This window comes from Falco punctatus (assembly GCF_963210335.1).
Source record: "Falco punctatus genome assembly, chromosome: 5".
Classification (NCBI taxonomy): domain Eukaryota; kingdom Metazoa; phylum Chordata; class Aves; order Falconiformes; family Falconidae; genus Falco; species Falco punctatus.
Window position 1 is genome coordinate 90,246,412 of NC_137584.1, and position 19,495 is coordinate 90,265,906.

General features: G+C 40.5%; 1 protein-coding gene across 7 annotated transcripts in view; it reads left to right on the forward strand.

Moving 5' to 3' along the window:
• The window catches only part of VPS54 (VPS54 subunit of GARP complex), a 62,574-nt gene that overhangs the window by 12,085 nt on the left and 30,994 nt on the right, over positions 1 to 19,495 (forward strand). For 6 of the 7 annotated variants that reach the window (XM_080389564.1, XM_080389565.1, XM_080389561.1 and 3 more), the window contains 6 exons: positions 7,696 to 7,857; positions 8,723 to 8,964; positions 10,424 to 10,502; positions 13,479 to 13,513; positions 14,831 to 14,962; positions 17,625 to 18,010. In XM_080389564.1, coding sequence (XP_080245690.1) covers positions 7,722 to 7,857; positions 8,723 to 8,964; positions 10,424 to 10,502; positions 13,479 to 13,513; positions 14,831 to 14,962; positions 17,625 to 18,010 — 1,010 coding nt within the window. In that variant the 5' untranslated portion in view covers positions 7,696 to 7,721. Of the gene's footprint in view, positions 1 to 7,695; positions 7,858 to 8,722; positions 8,965 to 10,423; positions 10,536 to 13,478; positions 13,514 to 14,830; positions 14,963 to 17,624; positions 18,011 to 19,495 lie in introns of those variants that run through there. The other variant, XM_080389566.1, reaches the window with a different exon arrangement.

Consider the following 19,495-nt stretch of genomic DNA (forward strand, 5'->3'; position numbering starts at 1 on the left):
ACTTGCTGAGAGGTCTGCGGTGTCTGCTTTTGGATAATCCCTGGTCTCAGCTTTTTGCATGATGTCAAAACTTAAATATTTTTATGTGGCTCTTTTGTAGCTGCTTGCAGTTGTTCAGGACTTTGGTAAGGCTTTGGAAAGACGTGATTGTCATGAAAATCACATTTTTAGAAAACTAGTTTCAGATTAACAAATTGAGCTCAACTCTGCTGAAGATAGCAAGCGGAGAGCCTGCACAGGGAAACTTGTGGTTGATGCAAGTGGCTGTGAGCTTTCTGTCAAACTCCTTTCGTGAAGTCAGGACCTTGGTCTTAATTTTTGCTCTGGCTGGTGCAGTTCTGCCTTCCCTCAAAATGCCACTGCTTTCCAGTCTCTGCCTTTTGACAGATTTCTAGCTGGAATGCCTGCTGGGGCTTCTTGATCTTTTTTCAACTCCATCTACCTCTGTGAGATGCTCATATTTCACCATTTTCCAAGAGGATAATGCACACTGTAATGCTGATGCCTGAAAAAAAAAAAAAAGACTACAAAGAGATTTTGCTCTCATCTTGTGCGATAGTGTGGGCAGCTAACCACAAGGCCTTTTCTTTTCTGACATATATCTTTACTGCTTTGTTAATTGTTTCTGAATGTTTCTGCTACCCCTGGCATGGAAGAACCTGGTGCATAATGACCTAAGTAGCTGTAGGAAGGTCTGTTCCTCCAGCGCAGAGCATGCCTTCCAATTCTAAATTAGTGTTTAGCATTGGGAAGTTAGGTTTCCAGATGGGAGGAAGTGCATTTGATGCGTTGGGCATATCACAGGTGTTTCATTTAATTGTTTTATTCAGTACCTGAATAAAATTGAAATATTAATTTTAAAGTATTTTGTCTGTAGGGAGGTAAATTGCTTTCTGATTTTTGACAAAATGTTTACACTTGTGTATTATTCTAAATAACTTGTGTGTACATGCATTCAAATAACTATGTTATTCAGTGATGGGGCTTTTTGGGTTAATTTTTTTCAGAGGAGCTTATTCTTGTATTTAAAGAAGTGAAGGTCAACTGAAATTTGGTGTGGGTTTTTTTCCAGCGTTTTATTTTTTGTAGGTTTTATATTTTTTTAAAAATCTGCTCTTCAGGTGGCTTCAGCTGGGGAGGGCAAAAGAAACCAGTACAAAATATAATAATATGAAAGTCAGATGCTGTTTTACCCTGGCCTCATAGTCTGCCCACAGTGCTTCGCAGTGGGGTTGCAGCTGTCCTGTTCCTTCTTTGTAGTCAGATTATTTACTTTCTCGCCTGTTTCTTAGTCTGGGGAGAGCATTTTGAGATGGCGTTATGAAAGAGACGATTTAAGGGAAGTGGTAGCATTACTCTTAAAGCTGTTCCAGTGCTTTTGCTTTTCCACAGTTCCCATTATGCAGTTTGCTGAGAAAGTTGCACAGTCTGGTTCAGCTCGGCGCCATCCAAGGAATTACAAAGTATGCTGGATCGTAACAGCACATGTGGCTAAGGAGGGCTGATGAGAAATGCAGATAACTTCTGTATAGGTTCCTGTTCAGGTTGCTTTTATCCCAGCAAGGCTAATCTGGATGGTCATCACACATGCTAACTTTGCAGAGAAGGTATACGCTCAGTGTGGGAACGTGGGATTTGAGGTACTGTTAAAAGATGTGCAGAAGGCCCTGAAATACACACGTGTTCATGAATGTGACGATTTGTATACTTGTTAGGCTTTCAGCAGGGCTGGGCTGACACAGGCCCCTCTCCAAGTTGTGTAAGGAGGTTTGATGTTGGACTGTGCACTGAATGTCAATGGCTTGCCATGGGGACAAGTCATAGGTCTCCTCCGACTCTTGCCTCATTGTCCCCCGACACTCATCTGCTTCCTACTCTAAAACCCCCAGGGTGGAAATAGGTGTTCAGAAAGAGCTTGCGTTAGCAGAACAGCTTCCACAGCCTCCACCTCATTCTCTGAAACCACTTAAACATTTCTGCTGAAAGCTAAGCTTGACTTCCCCACTGAAAGAGTCTGTCTTGGGGCACAGGCAAACATGGAAATTTTGGCCCAAGGAATTAGGCAGTTGAAAGAAACTGAAAGCTTACGTTAGTCCTGGCTGGTTCACATTGTCTTGCAAAGGTAGTGTACTTTGCTCATACTATGATTTCCTTGTTACAGGGTTAAATCCTGCTGATTTAGCAAAAAGAGCTGTAAAATAGTAGAGTGGGAAACCTAAAGTTTTGAGGACGGAGTAAGTGTATTAGACCATTAACAGGTACATGTTGGCCATTGAGGTCCTGGAAGAAAACCTTTGTGTATGTTTCCCTTTTAGTTGTGTTTCAGGTACTCTTCCCCTTAATAGGTTATCTTAGGTATTTATCACTCATAGGAATGGTGAAATATTTTGCTTTAGCATGACTTATGGGTGGCTTCTGGTGGGTTTCTGTTCTAAAGGGTGTTGAGTAACCATAACACAGTACTTTAAAATGTTTTGATTTCACTCCGCTGTTGCCAGACAAAGCCAAGAAAAGCAGCAGGGCCTCTAGCACGCTACTTGTGTTCACAGAGAGACTTCTCCTTGCCCCCGCCTTTGGGATGCCCTGTGTACCTCTTGAAAAGTACCAAGTGGTGTCCAAGTGTGGCTCGTCGTGGACAACAGGGAGTACTTAAAGGAGAACTTGCTCGGTGGTGTGTGGTCAGTGGAAGCCCTGGGCTCTTTCCCCTGGGTCCTTGGTGTCTCTTCTCAGATGTCACCATTTTGGAAGCCAAATTTGGAGAGCAGATTCTATGAATCATGTGAAGAGCTGGAGCTAAGAAGCTCCATGTTCCTGGGTGCCCCTTGTAGTACTAGCTAACTTATCAAAACTACCCATTTAAGTTGAAGGTATTACTAGTAGGTTGTAGATTTATTTTACTTTGGGAGGGAGAGCACAGAGAAAGGAGAAATAGGGGTTTCTTTAGTGCATAAATTGAGACTTACTTCAGGCACCTTGTTGTGGAGGGGTTGTGCTCATTTCCTAAATTCTAATTTGTATTGTTAATACAAATTACGGCTTTACAAGCTGAAATGTGCTCACATGAAAATTCCCAGTAAAAATTATTAACTTGTGTAAAGCTGTTACCTTAAGTAGGAAACGGAAAATTGGTTGATAATGCTAATGGAAAATTGCCCAAAAATGAGAAAATACAAAGTTAATATCCATAAATAGGCGAGGTTTAGTTTGCACCTTCTCTAATACTGTGTTTAAGTAGAGAGATAATACCGGATGTTTCAGCAGCGAAGGCTTACCATCTGAAAAACAAAGTGTGCAAATAACACAGAATACGGAAGGGTAGTTTCTGAAGAACTTCATGCAGGTCTTAGTAATTACACAAAAACAAGCACATGCTGAAGAGTTATAGCCGACCTGTGCAATTACTTCTGAGTAATAAGCTTTGTTGTTTGTTGTGGTGCTCTTCTAACTGCTGAAACCTCAGGTGAGAAACTCAGGAGTCATAGCATAGTCATCACAGTTTATAAAATTAATGTGATTAATACATTACTAACTACACAGATCTTCTACTTTGCTGACTGTACAGTATCCAGGCGTGTGGTTATTACATTTGTCATCACAGTAGTTTTATTCCATGCTGGACTTTGTACAGCTGTGTCATGTCATAGTTGCTGAGTGTGTTACTGAACAAGAATTTTTTTTTAAAGAGGAAGCTGTAAGATTGGTGGATATGAAACATTAATCTTTTTGTGTTCAGACTGTGAGAATACTGTAAATTCAAATTGCTGAAGCTATTTTGATTGTTGTGATGGTTGATTTTTTTTTTTTAAATGTTTAACGTCAATGATATTAAGTCATTACAGTGATAGTGTAATTTAATGTCATTTTTTAAACTAAGGAAATTAATGTAGTGTGTACAAAATAGATTTAATATATTGAAGGCATATTGCAAATATAGCTGTAATCCTGGGTTCCAGATTCCATCATTACTCTTGTACCTAACCTCTAAAGTTTTGGGTTTTTTATCGTGTTAGTTTAATATACATTGCTAGACAAAATGTGAGTAAATTATGGTGATTATTGGGGAGAACAGACTTAGTCTAACCCAGTTTTAATTGTATATAATTTAAATATTGATGTCATTAAGTTACACAGTTGCATATTCTCAGTGCTGCACATATGGCCTTCTGAGTAGAGGCTCAGGGGACTCACCATTTCATAATTCATTCTGCACAGCTTGTGCACTTAACTACATTTACCTGCGTTTCACTTGCATTTTAAGTTGAATGGCTTGAAATATTCTGCAGCAGTTTTGTTCTGTGTTAACACTGAGTTTCATTTTTTGGTATGTTTAAATCGGCAGATTTATATGTTGTTGCATATTTAAAAATGCTGACTCAGAAGGCTAGTTGTAGATCCATTTGTCTATAAAATGTTCAGTAGCGTCGCATGAGGAACGGCCGTTCTGTTGGTGAACGAATGACACTGTTTTTTAGTTGCGCACAAGGTTAGCGTAGCCAGAAGGGCTCAGGTGTAGGGAGGTTTTTTGTCTTCACATAGACTTTTCACATACTCCTTTGTAATTAAAATTTAATTTGGGTAATATTGTCCAGTTTTCTTTCTTTCTCTGAAGCTATACTTACTTGGCTAATTTAAAGACTGCAGTTAGAGGAATGTCTGGTTTTGGGCAGTACACATGGGGTTTATTCCCGTGCAAATGTGGCTGTTCATTGAGGTTAATTATCCATAAGTTCCTGACTTATGAGGCTACTAGAATAGCTGTTAACTATGAATAATTTAGTACAGCATCATATTGTGTGCCACTTAAGAAGGCCCCTGTCTGTGAATCCTTATATCTTGTTGAAATCCACTCAACAGTATGAAGGTTACTGCTTGCATCGATATTTTATTGTACTCTTTTCATTCTATTTTAAGATGTGTCAGTGAACGAAGGTAATGTGAATATTTTATTGTGATAAGTAATGCAAATACCTGTGCAAGGATTTTTTAAAAGCTGAGGTATGGAGCTAGTATTCAGTGTTAAATTGTCTTTTAAACTTATTTTAAATCTTGGACTGGCATCATGCAGTTAGTGTTTTCTCCACTGGGATTTATGTAATTAGACAATCCACGTCTTGGAATATACTTTTATGCAACACTTTGTTATAAGGGAAGGAGGGAGGCTTAGTGAAAGACTTGCTAGCAAGAGTACAAGGTTTGAGTGCTTTCTACACATTGCCTTAGTTGCTCGTACATCTGGCTAGAGCAGACTGTGTCTCGTATTACAGAGGCTTTTTCAGGTGAAAACCTGCAAATACAGAACTTTGAAGCAGTTCCAAGTGCAGACAAATTTACCGTATGCCTTCAGGAGACTTGATCGTTATAACATAGCACTGGATGTGTTTTTTAAGAATGCTAAAATGATAGTGTTTCATCATTATAATATACTAGATTTTTCACAAAACCACGCCAAAACATTAGGGATGAGCTTCATGAGGAAAGAAGTTGCTTTGGAAGTGTCAAGGGAAGAACATAAGAATATGAACATGAATAGGAGTAATAGAGAAAAGATTTTCTTTGGGGCTTTTTGGGGAGAGAAACTGATGCTTTATGATACTTAAGGAAGATCTATCAGATGTCTGGAGAGGCTTTTTCCTTTCTGACTACTTCCAGATTTCCATTAGTTCTCCCATTCTCTATCTTGACTACTAAGTTTTCCTGGTATAAGAAAGAAGAGAAAAGGCCCTCCAAAGAAAACCTGAGAGACAGATGCTCAGTCCTTGTGCAGCATTTTTAGAAAGGGTGCTGCCAGTCTGTTTTCACCTCTTCTATTAAAAGTCACTTTTAAAAATTACAGTGGAAGCGTGTTATCCTCCTTGTCTTGCTGTGTTGTCAGATAGAAAGGGGGAGGCACAAGTGAACAGCAGGAATGGTACCCAGCAGACAAGAGTTTTGGCTAGAATACCTGTTTGTTAGTCACTATGGTCTCATTCATTGGGATGCATATATATATCTATCTCATAGTACATATCTTAACTCGTCTTTAGAACCGTTTTGTAGGACACTTCCAACCTTGTTTTAAAAGTAGAACTTTTTTTTCTTTCCCAAATGAGATTTGCTGTAATATATGTGATGCTGTTAGAAGTTGACACAGTGACGTACAGTCATCCCTTGGTGCCTGCTTCAGCGATTGAAGATAAAATAGGCCTTTTATCTTTTTGTGCTCCTTCACAGGCTAGTAAGTAATTTAGGTGTCCATTAAGGGTAGTAGTTAAATGCTAACATCTTGCTAGATGTGTTTATTTCTCCTTAAAGCAAGGATGCAGATTGGTCCCTTTGAACGGGCACTCTTTGAGCTGTACGTTATGGGGATGTTTTAATAAATCCGCAAACCTCTACTAGTTCTGCAGCTGACTACTGACTCAGCTGATACTTTGATGGAAATGCAGCTTTGTTTACAGATGGAAAGAACTCATTATGTTGTTCAGCCCTGGTGTAAAACTTTTAAGGCTGTTTATTTTCAAATTGGGAGCTTGAAATTCAACTGAAAATTAGAGGGACTTTCCTTACTCCAGAACTTTTTGATCTATGTTTTAATTGTCTTCTCTCTGTGAATAGTTTTTATGCTGAAATAAACTATACTTTAGTTTACTAGGCAGCCATGAAAAGCTGAATACTCAGTTTTCTTGATTCAAGTGATAAAAGACGTCTGTGTTCTGCGTGTAGTATGTGTGTGTGCTTTTCTGGTATGCTTGTATTCTGTAAGTCGTTAATGGTTTATTGTATCTGTGGGTAGCTGTTGTTGGGCTGGTCTGAATCACAAACATAGGTTGCAGTTCTCCTCCTTTGCAATAACAGTGGACCTCCTGTTGCTGGGGTTCTAACATCAAGGCAGTGCAACAGTCAACAGAATATCCCATCCCTTTTTCACTGCAGCATTCACAGTGGTTAAACCTCACTGAGGGTGGTGGGCCTTTGCAGGCATCTCGCAGGATGCTCTGCCGTGTCTCGAGTAGAGCAGCTGCAGGAAGCCTCATGGAGGTGAGCACGGGCTCGGCTGTGGTCATACACCAAGTTGTCAGGCTGTCAATCCTGACCTAAGCCCAGCATGCAGATGGGGTGGTTTTTCTGAGGGCTGTCTTACTGCCACTAGTTGTTGGTCTACGAAACAGTTTCTTGAAGACGGAGATCATTTGTCTCTCCTTGTGCCCTGCCTGGGCTGTTGTGGTTGTGGAGTGCAGCCCCCAGGACAGCAGAAGCACTGTAGGGACGAGACGAAAAGGTGATCTCCCCGTGGTCACTGAGGGTAGTAGGTGGGAGGGCAGAGCAGGTGGAAGGCTCTGCGTTTGTCTTCCCAAGCTTCCCGGTATCATCTGTGAGGAGGTTCTGTTGTGAAAGTATGCAGTATGGCTGCAATAGTTATCGCAATAGAAAGAAAGAAGTGCCTGAAAGACTTTTTTTTTTAAATGTACGGTTGCTGTGTGCAGGAACAAGCTATCCTCTGAACCTAGAGGTGTGGGAGGAAACAGACTATGAAGTTACATTCTGCCTTTAAGTTTTGTGTTTAAAATAAACTTTCCTCTGTTCCTGTTGAAATGTGTCAGCTAAAGTGTTTCGGTTAAAAAAATACTATGTAGCTGATGGGGTGACATTGTTTTGGTACAATCTGTAACCAGAAATTCAATATTAAAGTCTTGATATATATTGTTTCTTATTTAGCTTTTATCAAGTGGTGATTTTATGCAATGGCATCAAGCCACAGTTCTTCACCAGTGCCTCAGTCAAACAGCAGTGATGCTTTCTTTAAAAAGGAAATGGACGCCACGAAACACTTTAGACCTGTGCAGTCACTGCCTGATGTGTGTCCCAAGGAACCTACAGGTAATGTTGGTGTGTAGAGAGTGAAAATGCAGTTAATTTTTTTAGCCCATTTCCAATTGTTCAGTCAAGTTTTCTCGTATGCTGGGTGTAGTGTAACTAAGCTGTAGTCTTATTTCAAAGTATGCTGTAATTCCGCTTCATACCTCCCAGTGTCCCTTCGGAGCCATGGGACAGCCTTCCTATTTGCAGCTTGTTTTCAGTTGTCCACGTTATATAGGTGGGATCTTGCTTGTGTGATTTCGCATTATACCTATGATCCATGTCACGTGCAAGAAGAGGGTATATTCTGTCAGAGCCTGTAACAGACCTGTCCGGCGTGCTTGGAGTCTAGCTGCACTGCTTCTGAGACACCCCAGCTGTCTTGCAGTAGGAAGCAAGAGACCAAGACCTGTCTCTAGCGCTGTCTTAAGTCTCTAGTGCCATCATAAAACCAGGCTTTGGTCACAGTTACAGCTGCTGTGGTATCCTAAAGCTTAGTTTATAAAAAGGATTAGGTGGGGTCGAATCTTCAGTATTGCAAAATATAATGCTAATGAGTGTCAGTTGTTATTCCGATCAAGTTCAGATTATTAAAAATATGTTTGTGGTTAGAATTTTTTTCTCTTCAGTAGAAGCTAATGTTGTTGAGCTAAACATATTTAATGAGTGAGTATACTACCGTGTTCAAAACTTGTATTGGTTAATCTGATAGAAGAAGTGCAAGTTGAAGTGTTATACAGAGTGAGAGTATCGGGTGTCTTTTGCATAGGTAATTCTGATCCATTGTGTAATTGTGCAAACATTGTTTGCTTAAGAACCACATTTTAGCAAAAATATACCTTGTGGTTTCTCACCTTAACAAACTGTCTTGTCTTTTGTGCTGCAGGTGATCCCAATAATTTATGTGACAGCCCATCTCTAGTTGCGGATCAGCACCGATGGACTATTTATCATTCCAAAGTCAATCTCCCAGCAGCACTAAATGATCCTAGGTTAGCAAAAAGGGAATCTGATTTCTTTACAAAAACATGGGGAGTGGACTTTGTGGACACTGAAGTCACGCCTTCATTCTACCTCCCACAGATCACCAAGGAACATTTTGCATTATACCAACAGGAAATTACTCCGGTAAGAACCCAAAATTAGGTGTATGTAGTACTAGGGGCCAGAAAGAAATTTGAGATCCTTCTTGTAATTGGAGATTGTCCCTGCTAGTAGTCCATCATACAGTTAGCTGAAAATTAATTTGCTCTTCAGTGCTTGTTGACTCTTAATTAGGCATTTCTTGTTTTATAATCTCAGTATCTGTAGTGTGGAAAATGCTGTCTGAATTCTCTCTAGGCAATTTAATATTTTTTTCATTTGCGTTTCTGAATACTGAACCTGCACCAGGGCTTACGTTCATATTTGTTCGTTCTGATTATGAATTCTTTTTCTGTAAGGGTTGCTTGATGATCGGGCTCCACACTGCAACATAGCATTTTCAGACCTTTGGATCAAATATAAAACATGACTATGTGCTGCAAGGATTGGAGATTTTTATTAAGAGCGTCTAATTTAAACATTTATATGTGAAGTTCTTAAACTATAAATAGGCCTATTATCTCAATGATTTCTTTCGTAACAGGGAAGTTTAAGCTACATCTAAGGACAGCAGGACCAGTAGGAGACTTCTACAAACTCTTAAAATACAGGTGTCAGTAAGTATGTAGTATTATTGTATTTTTTTTTAACTGAAAGAACATGTAGAAGTCTCCCACTGTTTTCTGCTTCCTTGGTTTGTAACTTACTTTTTTTTTTCTGGTACAGAATTGGCTGCAGGAAATGTTACTTGTGTAAGTCATAGTTAAAGAATGTGAGAGTAAATTATCTGTAACTGAACTATTACCATTAGTTCACATATTCAACATTTAAAATGTTTTAAGAGCTCATCCATTAAAATTTGTGTGTAATGCAGTGACTGCTAAATGAAAGATTTTTGGGAAGAGAGAACTGACTGACATGTAGCTTCTAACAGAGATTTAGTTAACATCGGTGTTCTTTAATTCTCACCACTACAGTCTCTGGTGGTGTTTACACCTGTAGATAAAATTTGAAGCTCAGCATGGTGAAAAGATGGTTTCAGCAAGGTACTCATTAGTATGATGTGGAAGCAGTTTCTACCTTGTTCCAATTTAATTTAGCAATGAAAGAGTGCTCGTTGTGTGGTAGTGTGATTTCTGGATTAGACAGCAAATAAATGTTTGGATATGTAATTATGATTGATCTGTGATTATACCTTATTATGTAGAGAAGTTATTACACTTCTTCAATAACTTCTGTGTTCATTTTCTCTTGTGGTGTAAAGATACAGAAAACCCCCAACATATCAAATACAGGGTGAAATTTTTGGTGTCTTTCACCTGTAAAAACATCATCTGAGCTTTTAAGAGGAAAAAAACCCCACTGTTGTGAATTTGTCAGAATTATTTGGCATAATGCAGTTAGGTTTCACTGAAAATGTTCTGAATGTTCTGTTTGAAATAAAAAATTCTTTTTTTTTTTTTAAGCCTCAGAATAATTCTTTAATATATTTTCTCTTTTACAGAGAGAGAAGGTTCACGAAAGATGCAAGAATATTTGTTATCCTAAAGATACCTTCGACAGGACTCTATTACACACCCATGGTACAGCCACAGCCTTCCTTTAGTCGTTAAAAAGTAATTTCTTCTTGTATCGGTATGTTATAGCATTCAATAATGAATGCTATAGCATACTGATCTTCTCCTTTACTTGCTTGAGGGCTTCATGTGCCATAATAGCTGCTGATGATTTCTTTGTAACAATAATTGAAAACCCAGGCATGGTTAACTGGAAGTATTGTTGACTACTGCTGATATTTTATAGGTCAGAATGCTTGTGATACCTACTCTTAAACTTTTCCTCGGCGTGTTTGCATTCATGGCAGGTCATTATGTCCCTGGCAGTGTTTTCTTTAACTTCCTTTTATTTAAGATCCATTGAGACTGTTGCATCAAATTTCTGGCAGCTGTTGACTTTGCAATGAAGAATGGCAGCGCTGGGCCATTACTGTCTCACTGCCATGAGGATCATGGAATGGCTGAGGTGGGAAGTGACATCTCAAGACAGTCTAGTCCAAACTGCTGGCTCTGTTAGGGTCGCCTGTGGTAGAATAATGTCTGGTTGGGTTTTGTACTTATCCACAGATGGAGATTACCCGACTACTTTGAGCAACCTGTTTCTGTGTTAGACCACCCTCACAGTAAAAGTGTTTCCTTATGTTAAGATGGAATTTTTGATGTATCAGTTTTTGCCGGTTGCCTCTTGTCCTGTCACTGGGCAGCACTGAGAAGGGCCTGCTCTGTCATCTTTACACCCCCTCGTTAGATATTTAAAAACAGTGATATCTCCTGCTGAGCTTTTTCAGGCTGGACAATCTTGGTGCTCTCAGCCTCTAGACCTGTGAAAAATGCCCTGGTCTCTTAGTCATCTTTGTGGCCCTTCACTGGACTCACACCAGTATGCCTAGGTCTCTTGTACTGGGGAGCTCAGGACTGGGCATACTGCTCTGCATGTCTCACCAGTGCCGAGTAGAGAGGGAGAAGCACCTTCCCTCAGCTTGCTGGCAGTGCTCGGCCTAAAGCAGCCCAGGGTGCTTTGCCACAACAGTGCACCGCTGCTGGCTCCTGGTCAGTTGGTCACCTGCCAGGACCCCAGGTTCCTCTCTGCAGAGGTTCTAGCCGCTAGACCCTATCGTGTAATGGTACCTGGGGTTATTCCTCTCCAGGGGAGGACTTTGCCTTTTCCTGTGTTGAACTTCATGAGTTTCCACTCTGGCCAGTTCTCTGATTACTGTTAGCAAAGACTACCTGGTAAATTCTTTTGGTGTTGACAGCTGTAGCAAGACTGAATTTCAAGATTTTATGGAAATGGATCAGCTAATATGAAACTGGACAAAGGAAGACAAGAGCTCTTGCAAAAGGAAAAAGATAAGACAAGGAGAAGGAAAAGAAACAGTCATAGTCTGGAGCAAACTTTTAATATTTATTTTCTCAAAAATGTTAGCGTAAAAGGGTTCATTTGCCAATCACTGTTTGATCAGGCTTGTCTATATGGCTACAGGTAATGCAGCAAGAAGCATTCAGTAGTTTACTTTTGATCTGAGTTCTTTCAGTCAGCTTTCTTCCTCTCTGTGCAAAAGGAAGCCCTTCTGTAGGTTTTCTCTGTGATTGGTGTTATTTTGGAATAGCTGTTCCTGAATGAGTCTGTTTGTCATGCATACTGCAAAACAGAAGTTCCTTCTTCAGACTTAGCTTAATCCATTTTGAAAGAGTCTTTTGTTTTCAAAAATTGAATTTCTGTGTCACCAAAGTAACTGGGAGCTTCTTGGGTAGATGAACAGTTTCTAGTAGAAGCTTCATTTGGTAAACTGAAACTCTTTGTTTTCTGTAGTTTCTTTTGCTGATGTGCCTGTTTTCCTCTTGACTCCAGCCAACAAGACTTGGCCTTTTACTTCTGTAGGAGCTGGTCTGTCCAAAGACTGAGGACAGCAGGATGATTCCTAGGTTGCCTTTTGTATTTCAGTACAAATAAAGTAAAAACTAAATAAAATAAGAACGAGGGAAGTGAGAGAAATGTGGGAGATAATGCTGATGTAGCACTTAGCATTTTTGTCACGGACAAGTACAGTGTCCGCATAAGGTATGGGCTTGTTGCTTTTAAATTCCTCACCTTTTTTGGCCTCCAATGTGGCCCCTCTTTATAATGCACACTAAGTTAATGAGTAGGGGAGGAAAAAGGGATTCTGGCTAAATCTCAAAATTCCGAATTTGCCTTTTTTTCCAGTTCTGCTGGGGTACAGTGATGCATCTCTTTTTCCCAGCTCAGCTCTCTCACCCAATGCAATTGTCAGGTCAGCTTACTTCAGAAGCAGCGCTTCACTTGTGCTACTTGCTCAGTGTGCTGGGGACTGTCCTGAGCCCTTGTTCATCCTTCTTGCCAGCCTTTGCATATCTGTTCTCCAAGTGCTGTGCAGAAGTGATTATATGGACAACTTCTGTCTGGAACATTAAAACTGGGGTGATGTTAGAGGGACCTTACCAGCCCTTGCCAATTGTTTGAACAGCGCATTAAGGAATGTGAAGCACTAAGTAGATTGCTTAGTGTGACTGATGTTTTTGCTGTCAAAGCAGCCAGGTGCGAGCACCTTTGAATACTCTGAGCGTGAGACCTAAACTACAAAGGGCAATGGAGTGTTTCAAAGAATCAGAATATTTCATATTTTAGATTGGAAGGGACTTCAGAAGGTCTTTACTGCAACTGCCATCTCAAAGCCAGTTCAGCTGTGAGGTCAGGCCAAGCCGTTTAGGGCTTTATCCAGTTGGGCCTTGAAAACCTCCAAGAGTGGAGAGTACCTAGCCCCTCTGGGCAGCCTGCTCCAATGCTTGATTGTCCTCATGGTGAAAAAGGTTTTCCTTGTCTTCAGTCAGAACATTTTGTTTCCATTTATAACCTTGTTTGCCCCCTGTGAGGAACCTGGCGTCTTGTCTTGAAAACTTCCTCATAGGGTTTAATAGTGTTCAAGGTAATTGGTTTTCTGTTGTTTGCCCATGAATGACTGCTTGTGTTTTGTTTAATTGTAGATAAATCCAGGACAGATCTGGAACAAGTACCTAAGGTATGATTCCTGTGCACTTTAAACTTCTATAAGGATTTCTCTCATGTAGTCTTGTATATATGAATGTACTCTCTTCTCTGTAGAAATTTTGTCCAAGCCGATTACTTGAGCTGATTCTCAAGAGGATCTGCAGTGCTCAGAATTTAAAAAGACTTAAGAACAATGTGCTTTTTCGTTCTTTTGTTGTTGTTGTTTCCCATGGTCTTGATTTTTCTCTTAAAGTAGAATACAAATGCCATTAGTTTTTTAGTCTTTAACAGTTATAACCTCAGAGCTGGGTAAAATGAGCTACCCTGTTTTCCAGGAGGAAAGGGAGACTGAAGAGTTTGATAGAAGCTTGAATATTGCATAGTGTACAACTTAGCGTTAGGTTTAACTCCTTGAATCCTTGGGCATAGCCCTCTTGCGTATGTGTTTGCAGCATATATGATGTGGGTTTTTTTGTAACAGGTTGACAAAATGACACAACTCCAGATTTCATTTTAGTCTGAACAGTTTATTCTAGGTACATTAAGAAGTCAGAGTGTTAATGTGGGTCAGCATCTCTGTGCCAGTCATGTGGGCTGTTACTTGAATAGCTGTCACTGCAACGTTTAAAGGCCAGGAAACAAGAATGTTTGAGTGTGGTGAGATGCTATAGCCTATGTTGAACCTTTTAAAAGTGCACTTCATAAATACAGGGAAATGGGTACTATTGTGTGCCTGGAAGCTCAAGTTTTGTACCATTTTTTTGTCAAGTAAAAATAATGTTATCAGAGAGAATTTTTTATTAATAGTTCTCTGAGATGTATAGTTAAAGTTACATGTTACTGACTGTCTGTGACCAGCACATTTGCTGTGTTGCGCTGAAGCAGATCAGCTTGAGGCTGTGTTGGCTCCCACTTGCTGCACCCTTGCAGCTGGCTGGATCCTCAGTCTGGTAGAAGCCGTGGCCCCAGAAATGAGCAGGTTGGCAGTAGGATGCCCCTGCTATTGAAGAACGTTTGCTCTGCTCCTTTAGGGGACCCACCTGCAGTTTAATGCTGCCTGTGTTTTCACACTCAGGATGTTTAGATCATCTTGAGTGCTCAATAACTTAGGTAATTTTGGAGCTGTGCTTTCCACTTTTAGGAAGATCATATAAACTTGTAAGGTGTAAAGTAAATTGGTTGTAAGGTCTCGAATTAATTTGTTTGCCTAGATAAATGAAAATTTGGGTTTTGAAAATCAACAAATAAGGTTCCTGTTTAGTTTCATGGGACAGGATGTGTGTCTAACTGGGGAGGAAGATGTAGGGGTGAGGGAGGCCCATTTATTTCTTTTGTTTTTCTGTTTCAGATTTTTATGAAACCAGATTTTGCCTTGGAAGATTCCTTAACATTTAATGCCGTTTTACCATGGTCTCATTTTAGTACTGCTGGTGGAAAAGGAAATCGTGACGCAGCTTCCTCAAAGTTACTTCAAGAAAAGGTACAACTTTGATAGAAGGTATTGGTACCCATCGCAGCTGTTAGTTATTACAAAGAAACTTCACTGCTGCTGTTCTGTATTTGTCGAGACATCACTCTTGTGGGCTTTATCTTTCATTTTACGTCAGGCTGCAGATTGTTAGTAATCAATGCAGGAAGCATCTTACTGAAAGAGAACTTTTTTTCCCCTGCTAAATAAATCTGTCAAATCTGGAAAAAAAGAATCTGTATATGGCATAATAACTGGTTCTTCAGGACCACTAAAACTTAGTGGAGCAGGAATATATTGAGAACTTTAGAGATTTGGAGCTGATGTTAAGGAGGAAGAGCAATTCAATGAGAAGGGAAAGCTAGAGGTTGTACACTGTTTAAGACTATTGCTTTATCACATCTCAGGAAAACTCCAGATTCAAGGCACTGTGGTTTCTGGGCTAAAAGAAATACTAAATCCTAAGGTTTTTGTATGTCAGGAGCTTCCTCTTTTGTTGTCGTGTCATCTGCACTGATCCACTTCTGGATTTCACAAAGGACTTGAGTACATTGCAGAGCAAGAAAGCAGAGCTTTTTCTTTCATATTGGAAACAGAAGTCTTTACTTAGTCTTTTTTAAGTATTTTGTTAGTTGTACTGTAGAAAATCTCATAGTGATCATTTTTACAGTACAGATACCCATAACATGCTTCTAAAACATCTACATGATTTCAGAGTCTGTTTTCTGACCTTAATTTTCTTTTCTATTAAACCTACTGAAGCCTCTGGGAGCTAGCAGTGGTGTGTGGGGAAATTAAAAAAGAAAGTGGTGAGGTGCCTTAAGAAAAATTAAGATGAGATCCTCCAGAAGGTGTTTTCAAATTTCCAGGAATTAGTCTTCCTGCTCTCCTGCCAGGTCAGGAGGAAGAGGCAGGCTCTGTGGGAGGCTAACTGGATTGTTCATTGGGTTGTCCTCCACACGTAAAGTTGGAGGAGTACTTCCTTGGAGTTTGTGGCAGTTGCTGTCTGAAGATGAAAAAGCATTGTCTGGCGTATGCTTTGAACTGACAAAGTGTGCCCGGCAGCAGCAGAACGGGCACTCAACATAGACTTCGAGCGAAGGAGACCCAGAGCCCCCTTCAATGCAGTGGAATGAAAATAAAGCTTCAAATATCCGTGAGCTATGCTTCTTTGGAGGGGTCGTACAAATACCTAAGTAGTATAAAACAGTTCTGTTGCCTCCAAAGCCACATGTATGACAAATTATTATACTGAATCATATTACTGAAATGGGCCCAAACTTTTTCTTTTACTCTTTAAAGGCTCTGAACTGCATGAGGTTTACACTTAGCACGTGTAAATAGGAACCCTGCTGCCATAATTATCCTTAGCTCCAGGCATCATTTTTCAACAGGATTTTGAAAACCCTGCCTTAAGCACACATACTTAGGCTGTTAGTGCTTTTGGACTGCTGCTGATCTACTTGAACAATTTCCCCCTAATGTTTTTCTCTTCCTTACCTCCTTCCATGTCTTGCCCTACATTGGGACTGTAAGCTCTTTGAGGCAGGTACTATCATTTTGTTCTGTTTGTTCTACCTCACTTAGCATAGTGAAGGGACCCAGGGCATCTGGTCGGTACAATCACATAAGAAAATGATCATCATAACCCTTTTTCTGATCCCTGTGTCACAGTCTGCCTCAGCTTTTCCTGTGGGCTAGGTGTATGGAGGATGTTTTTGATTAAATGTATTGCAAACAAGATGCGTTTGCATATTGTATAAATCCCCAGTGTTAAATACATGCAGGATGAAAATAACTATAAGAAGGAAATGTTCTCCTGCTGATTCTCTTTCCATCTCTGGATGGGCCTTTTGAAATTCAGCATGAGGTTTGAGTGCTTGGCACCTCTTAGAAACCAGGTCAACTGAGTATTAGCATTCAGATGAGCATCCTAATGCCTCAGTCCTTTGAGTTTGCATATTCAGCATAAGCCAGAACACAGAGCTTTTTACAGCTCAAATAATCAGGCCAACCCAGTGGTCTGGTAACTGTTCGACATAGAACCTAAAATTCAAATTCTCTAAACATGCAGGCATATTCCACCTCTGGGAATCCCACAGTGCCGGCGCACGTGGAATACGCTTAATAGGAACTCCAGCTGGTTGACAAAAAAGCCAACTGCAGCCAGAGATATCCTGAGGATTTATCTACAAAGAAGATGCTACAGCATTTTAAATGATGACATGGCTTTGGAATGTCTCTCTTCAAGTATAGTTGGGCTGCATCTTTAGCAGCTTCAGTGACCCGAAGTACATAGAGTATTTGCATGTGTATACTGTTCTTATTTGCAAGCCAGTGTCCAGAGCTGTCTCCTGGTTAAAGGCCAGTGTGCAGCCATGGGATACAAAAGCTTGGGTATTTTAAAATTATTTGCTTTTCTACCTTGTAGTTTTCAAGCAGGAGTGGCACCAAGTCAGCCTTCCCAGAGTGACTTGGAGTTCATTTGAAATCAGATGATCAAACCGCAATGAGCAGTTATTTGTTTGCTAATCTGACAAAGGATTTTAATTTTTATTAGCAAAATTTCCCTGTGATACAATAAGACAAATACCCTGCAAGTGTATTTGCGTGAGGATAAACTTGCTAAGTCATAACAACACTGTTCATTTTTCCTCCTTCCTCCTTTTTCTAGCTGAGCCATTATCTGGACATTGTGGAAGTCAATATTGCTCATCAGATTTCTCTGCGCTCAGAAGCATTTTTTCATGCAATGACCTCTCAGCATGAGTTGCAGGACTACCTCAGGAAAACTTCCCAGGCTGTAAAATTACTTAGAGAGAAAATCTCCAAAATTGATAAAGTGATGTGTGAAGGATCGCTTCGAGTTTTAAGACTGTCGCTCACCAGAAATAACTGTATAAAAGCATACAATAAACTGAAATTAATGGCTACTGTACACCAAACACAGCCCACAGTACAGTTGCTGCTATCCACTTCTGAGTTTGTTGGAGCTTTGGACTTAATAGCCACAACACAGGAGGTGTTACAGCAAGAGCTTCAAGGCATTCACAGTTTCCGGTACGTAACCATCTGGGAAATTAGTAAAATGCAAGTAGAGCTAGAATGTGCTGGGCACGTTATGTTGGCTGAAGGAGTTTGTTTTACCTTTGTTCATTCTTAGAGGGCGTAGTGCAAAAGTTACAAAATGTAAGTTGTGGCGTAAGCAGTGTGACTCATGCATGTGCCAGAGACAGGGGTTTTTTTGCAGTGGGAGGACATGAACTTTTAATGTCTAGATGCTTCATACTCCATTCTTGTTTACAGGTGTTTTAGGGGTGCAGAGGTGAAAGCCAAACAGTGGCTGGACCTCCACCTTGCAGGGCTTGTAGCCTGGAGCTGGGAGCTGGTTTCCAACTGGTGGTCTGCAATCCTCATGTATGCAGCACCGCAGAGACCCAGTTCTTGCTATACAGCTCCACTCTGGGCCTGTGTCTTTAGTGACTGACCTAGGCTTGTGGTGTTACAGGAATATGCACCATGTGTCAAATAAGTCAGCCTCCAACCTGTGCTTGTGCTGGAAGAAGCTTTGCAAGCAAAAGCCAGTGCAAAGTTACTAAATGTGGTCTGAGGTTGACAGTTGGTCAGATGGAATGTGTTCAGCCAGGTCTGCCCTTGTGGAGAGCTGTATTGACAGCGGCCAGGGGGTGCTGCCTCTTGCTCCATCCAACTGAGAAGTGAAGTTCTGTGAACTGCTGAAGTCGGGAAGGGAAGGAATAAAGGGAAGGTGCTGCCCAATCTGCTGTTGCTGTTGGGTTTTTTGCCCGTGTTTGCTACAGTGATGGGAATTGGTGAGTCCAAGGTCCTGCACTGGCTGCTTCTGTTAGCAGTGGATGCTTAGAGCTCCACATGGGAGATGCCACTGCACTGGACAAGATCCTCTGTGATATGGAAGAGTATTAATACAGTGGAACCCTTTTAGCTGATGTAAAATAAGCTATCATAACTGTCATATACAGTTTAAAAGTGTTGTATGCAAAGCTGCAGCTGTGGAATGTTGCTAGCAGAAGTAATATATGTTAAATCAGCTCCAAGACTTGCATCAGCTACATGAGGAGCTGTATACTTAGTTTTATAAGTTGGTGCTGGGAGAGGGGTTGGTTTTTTGGAGGTTATGTGGTTCCTGCAACCTGGTGGTTCTCAGCTTGCGTAATAAAAGCATGGTTGTTACTCAGGAACTGTAACATGAGTGTTCAGAACTTTATACAGATGCCGTGTGTCTGTTCTGATGAGCTCCCTTTCTAACACCCCTTCCAGCTGGCTTGGGAAAAACCTCACAAATTTTGTAGAAAAGATTTCAGAAAAAGTATTCTAAAAAAATACCTCAAAATTATTTTTTCTTTAAAAAGAGCTAATAATCTACTGGGAGGAAAGTTGTTAGAGCATGTTAAGTCTTTTTCTTTTAGCTTAGATGGTCCATCTTCAGGCGCTTCAGCACACTTCCTTTCTTCTTTACTGTTCCTACTCTCAACCACTTGAATGTGGTGCACAGCGCTTGACTGAGTC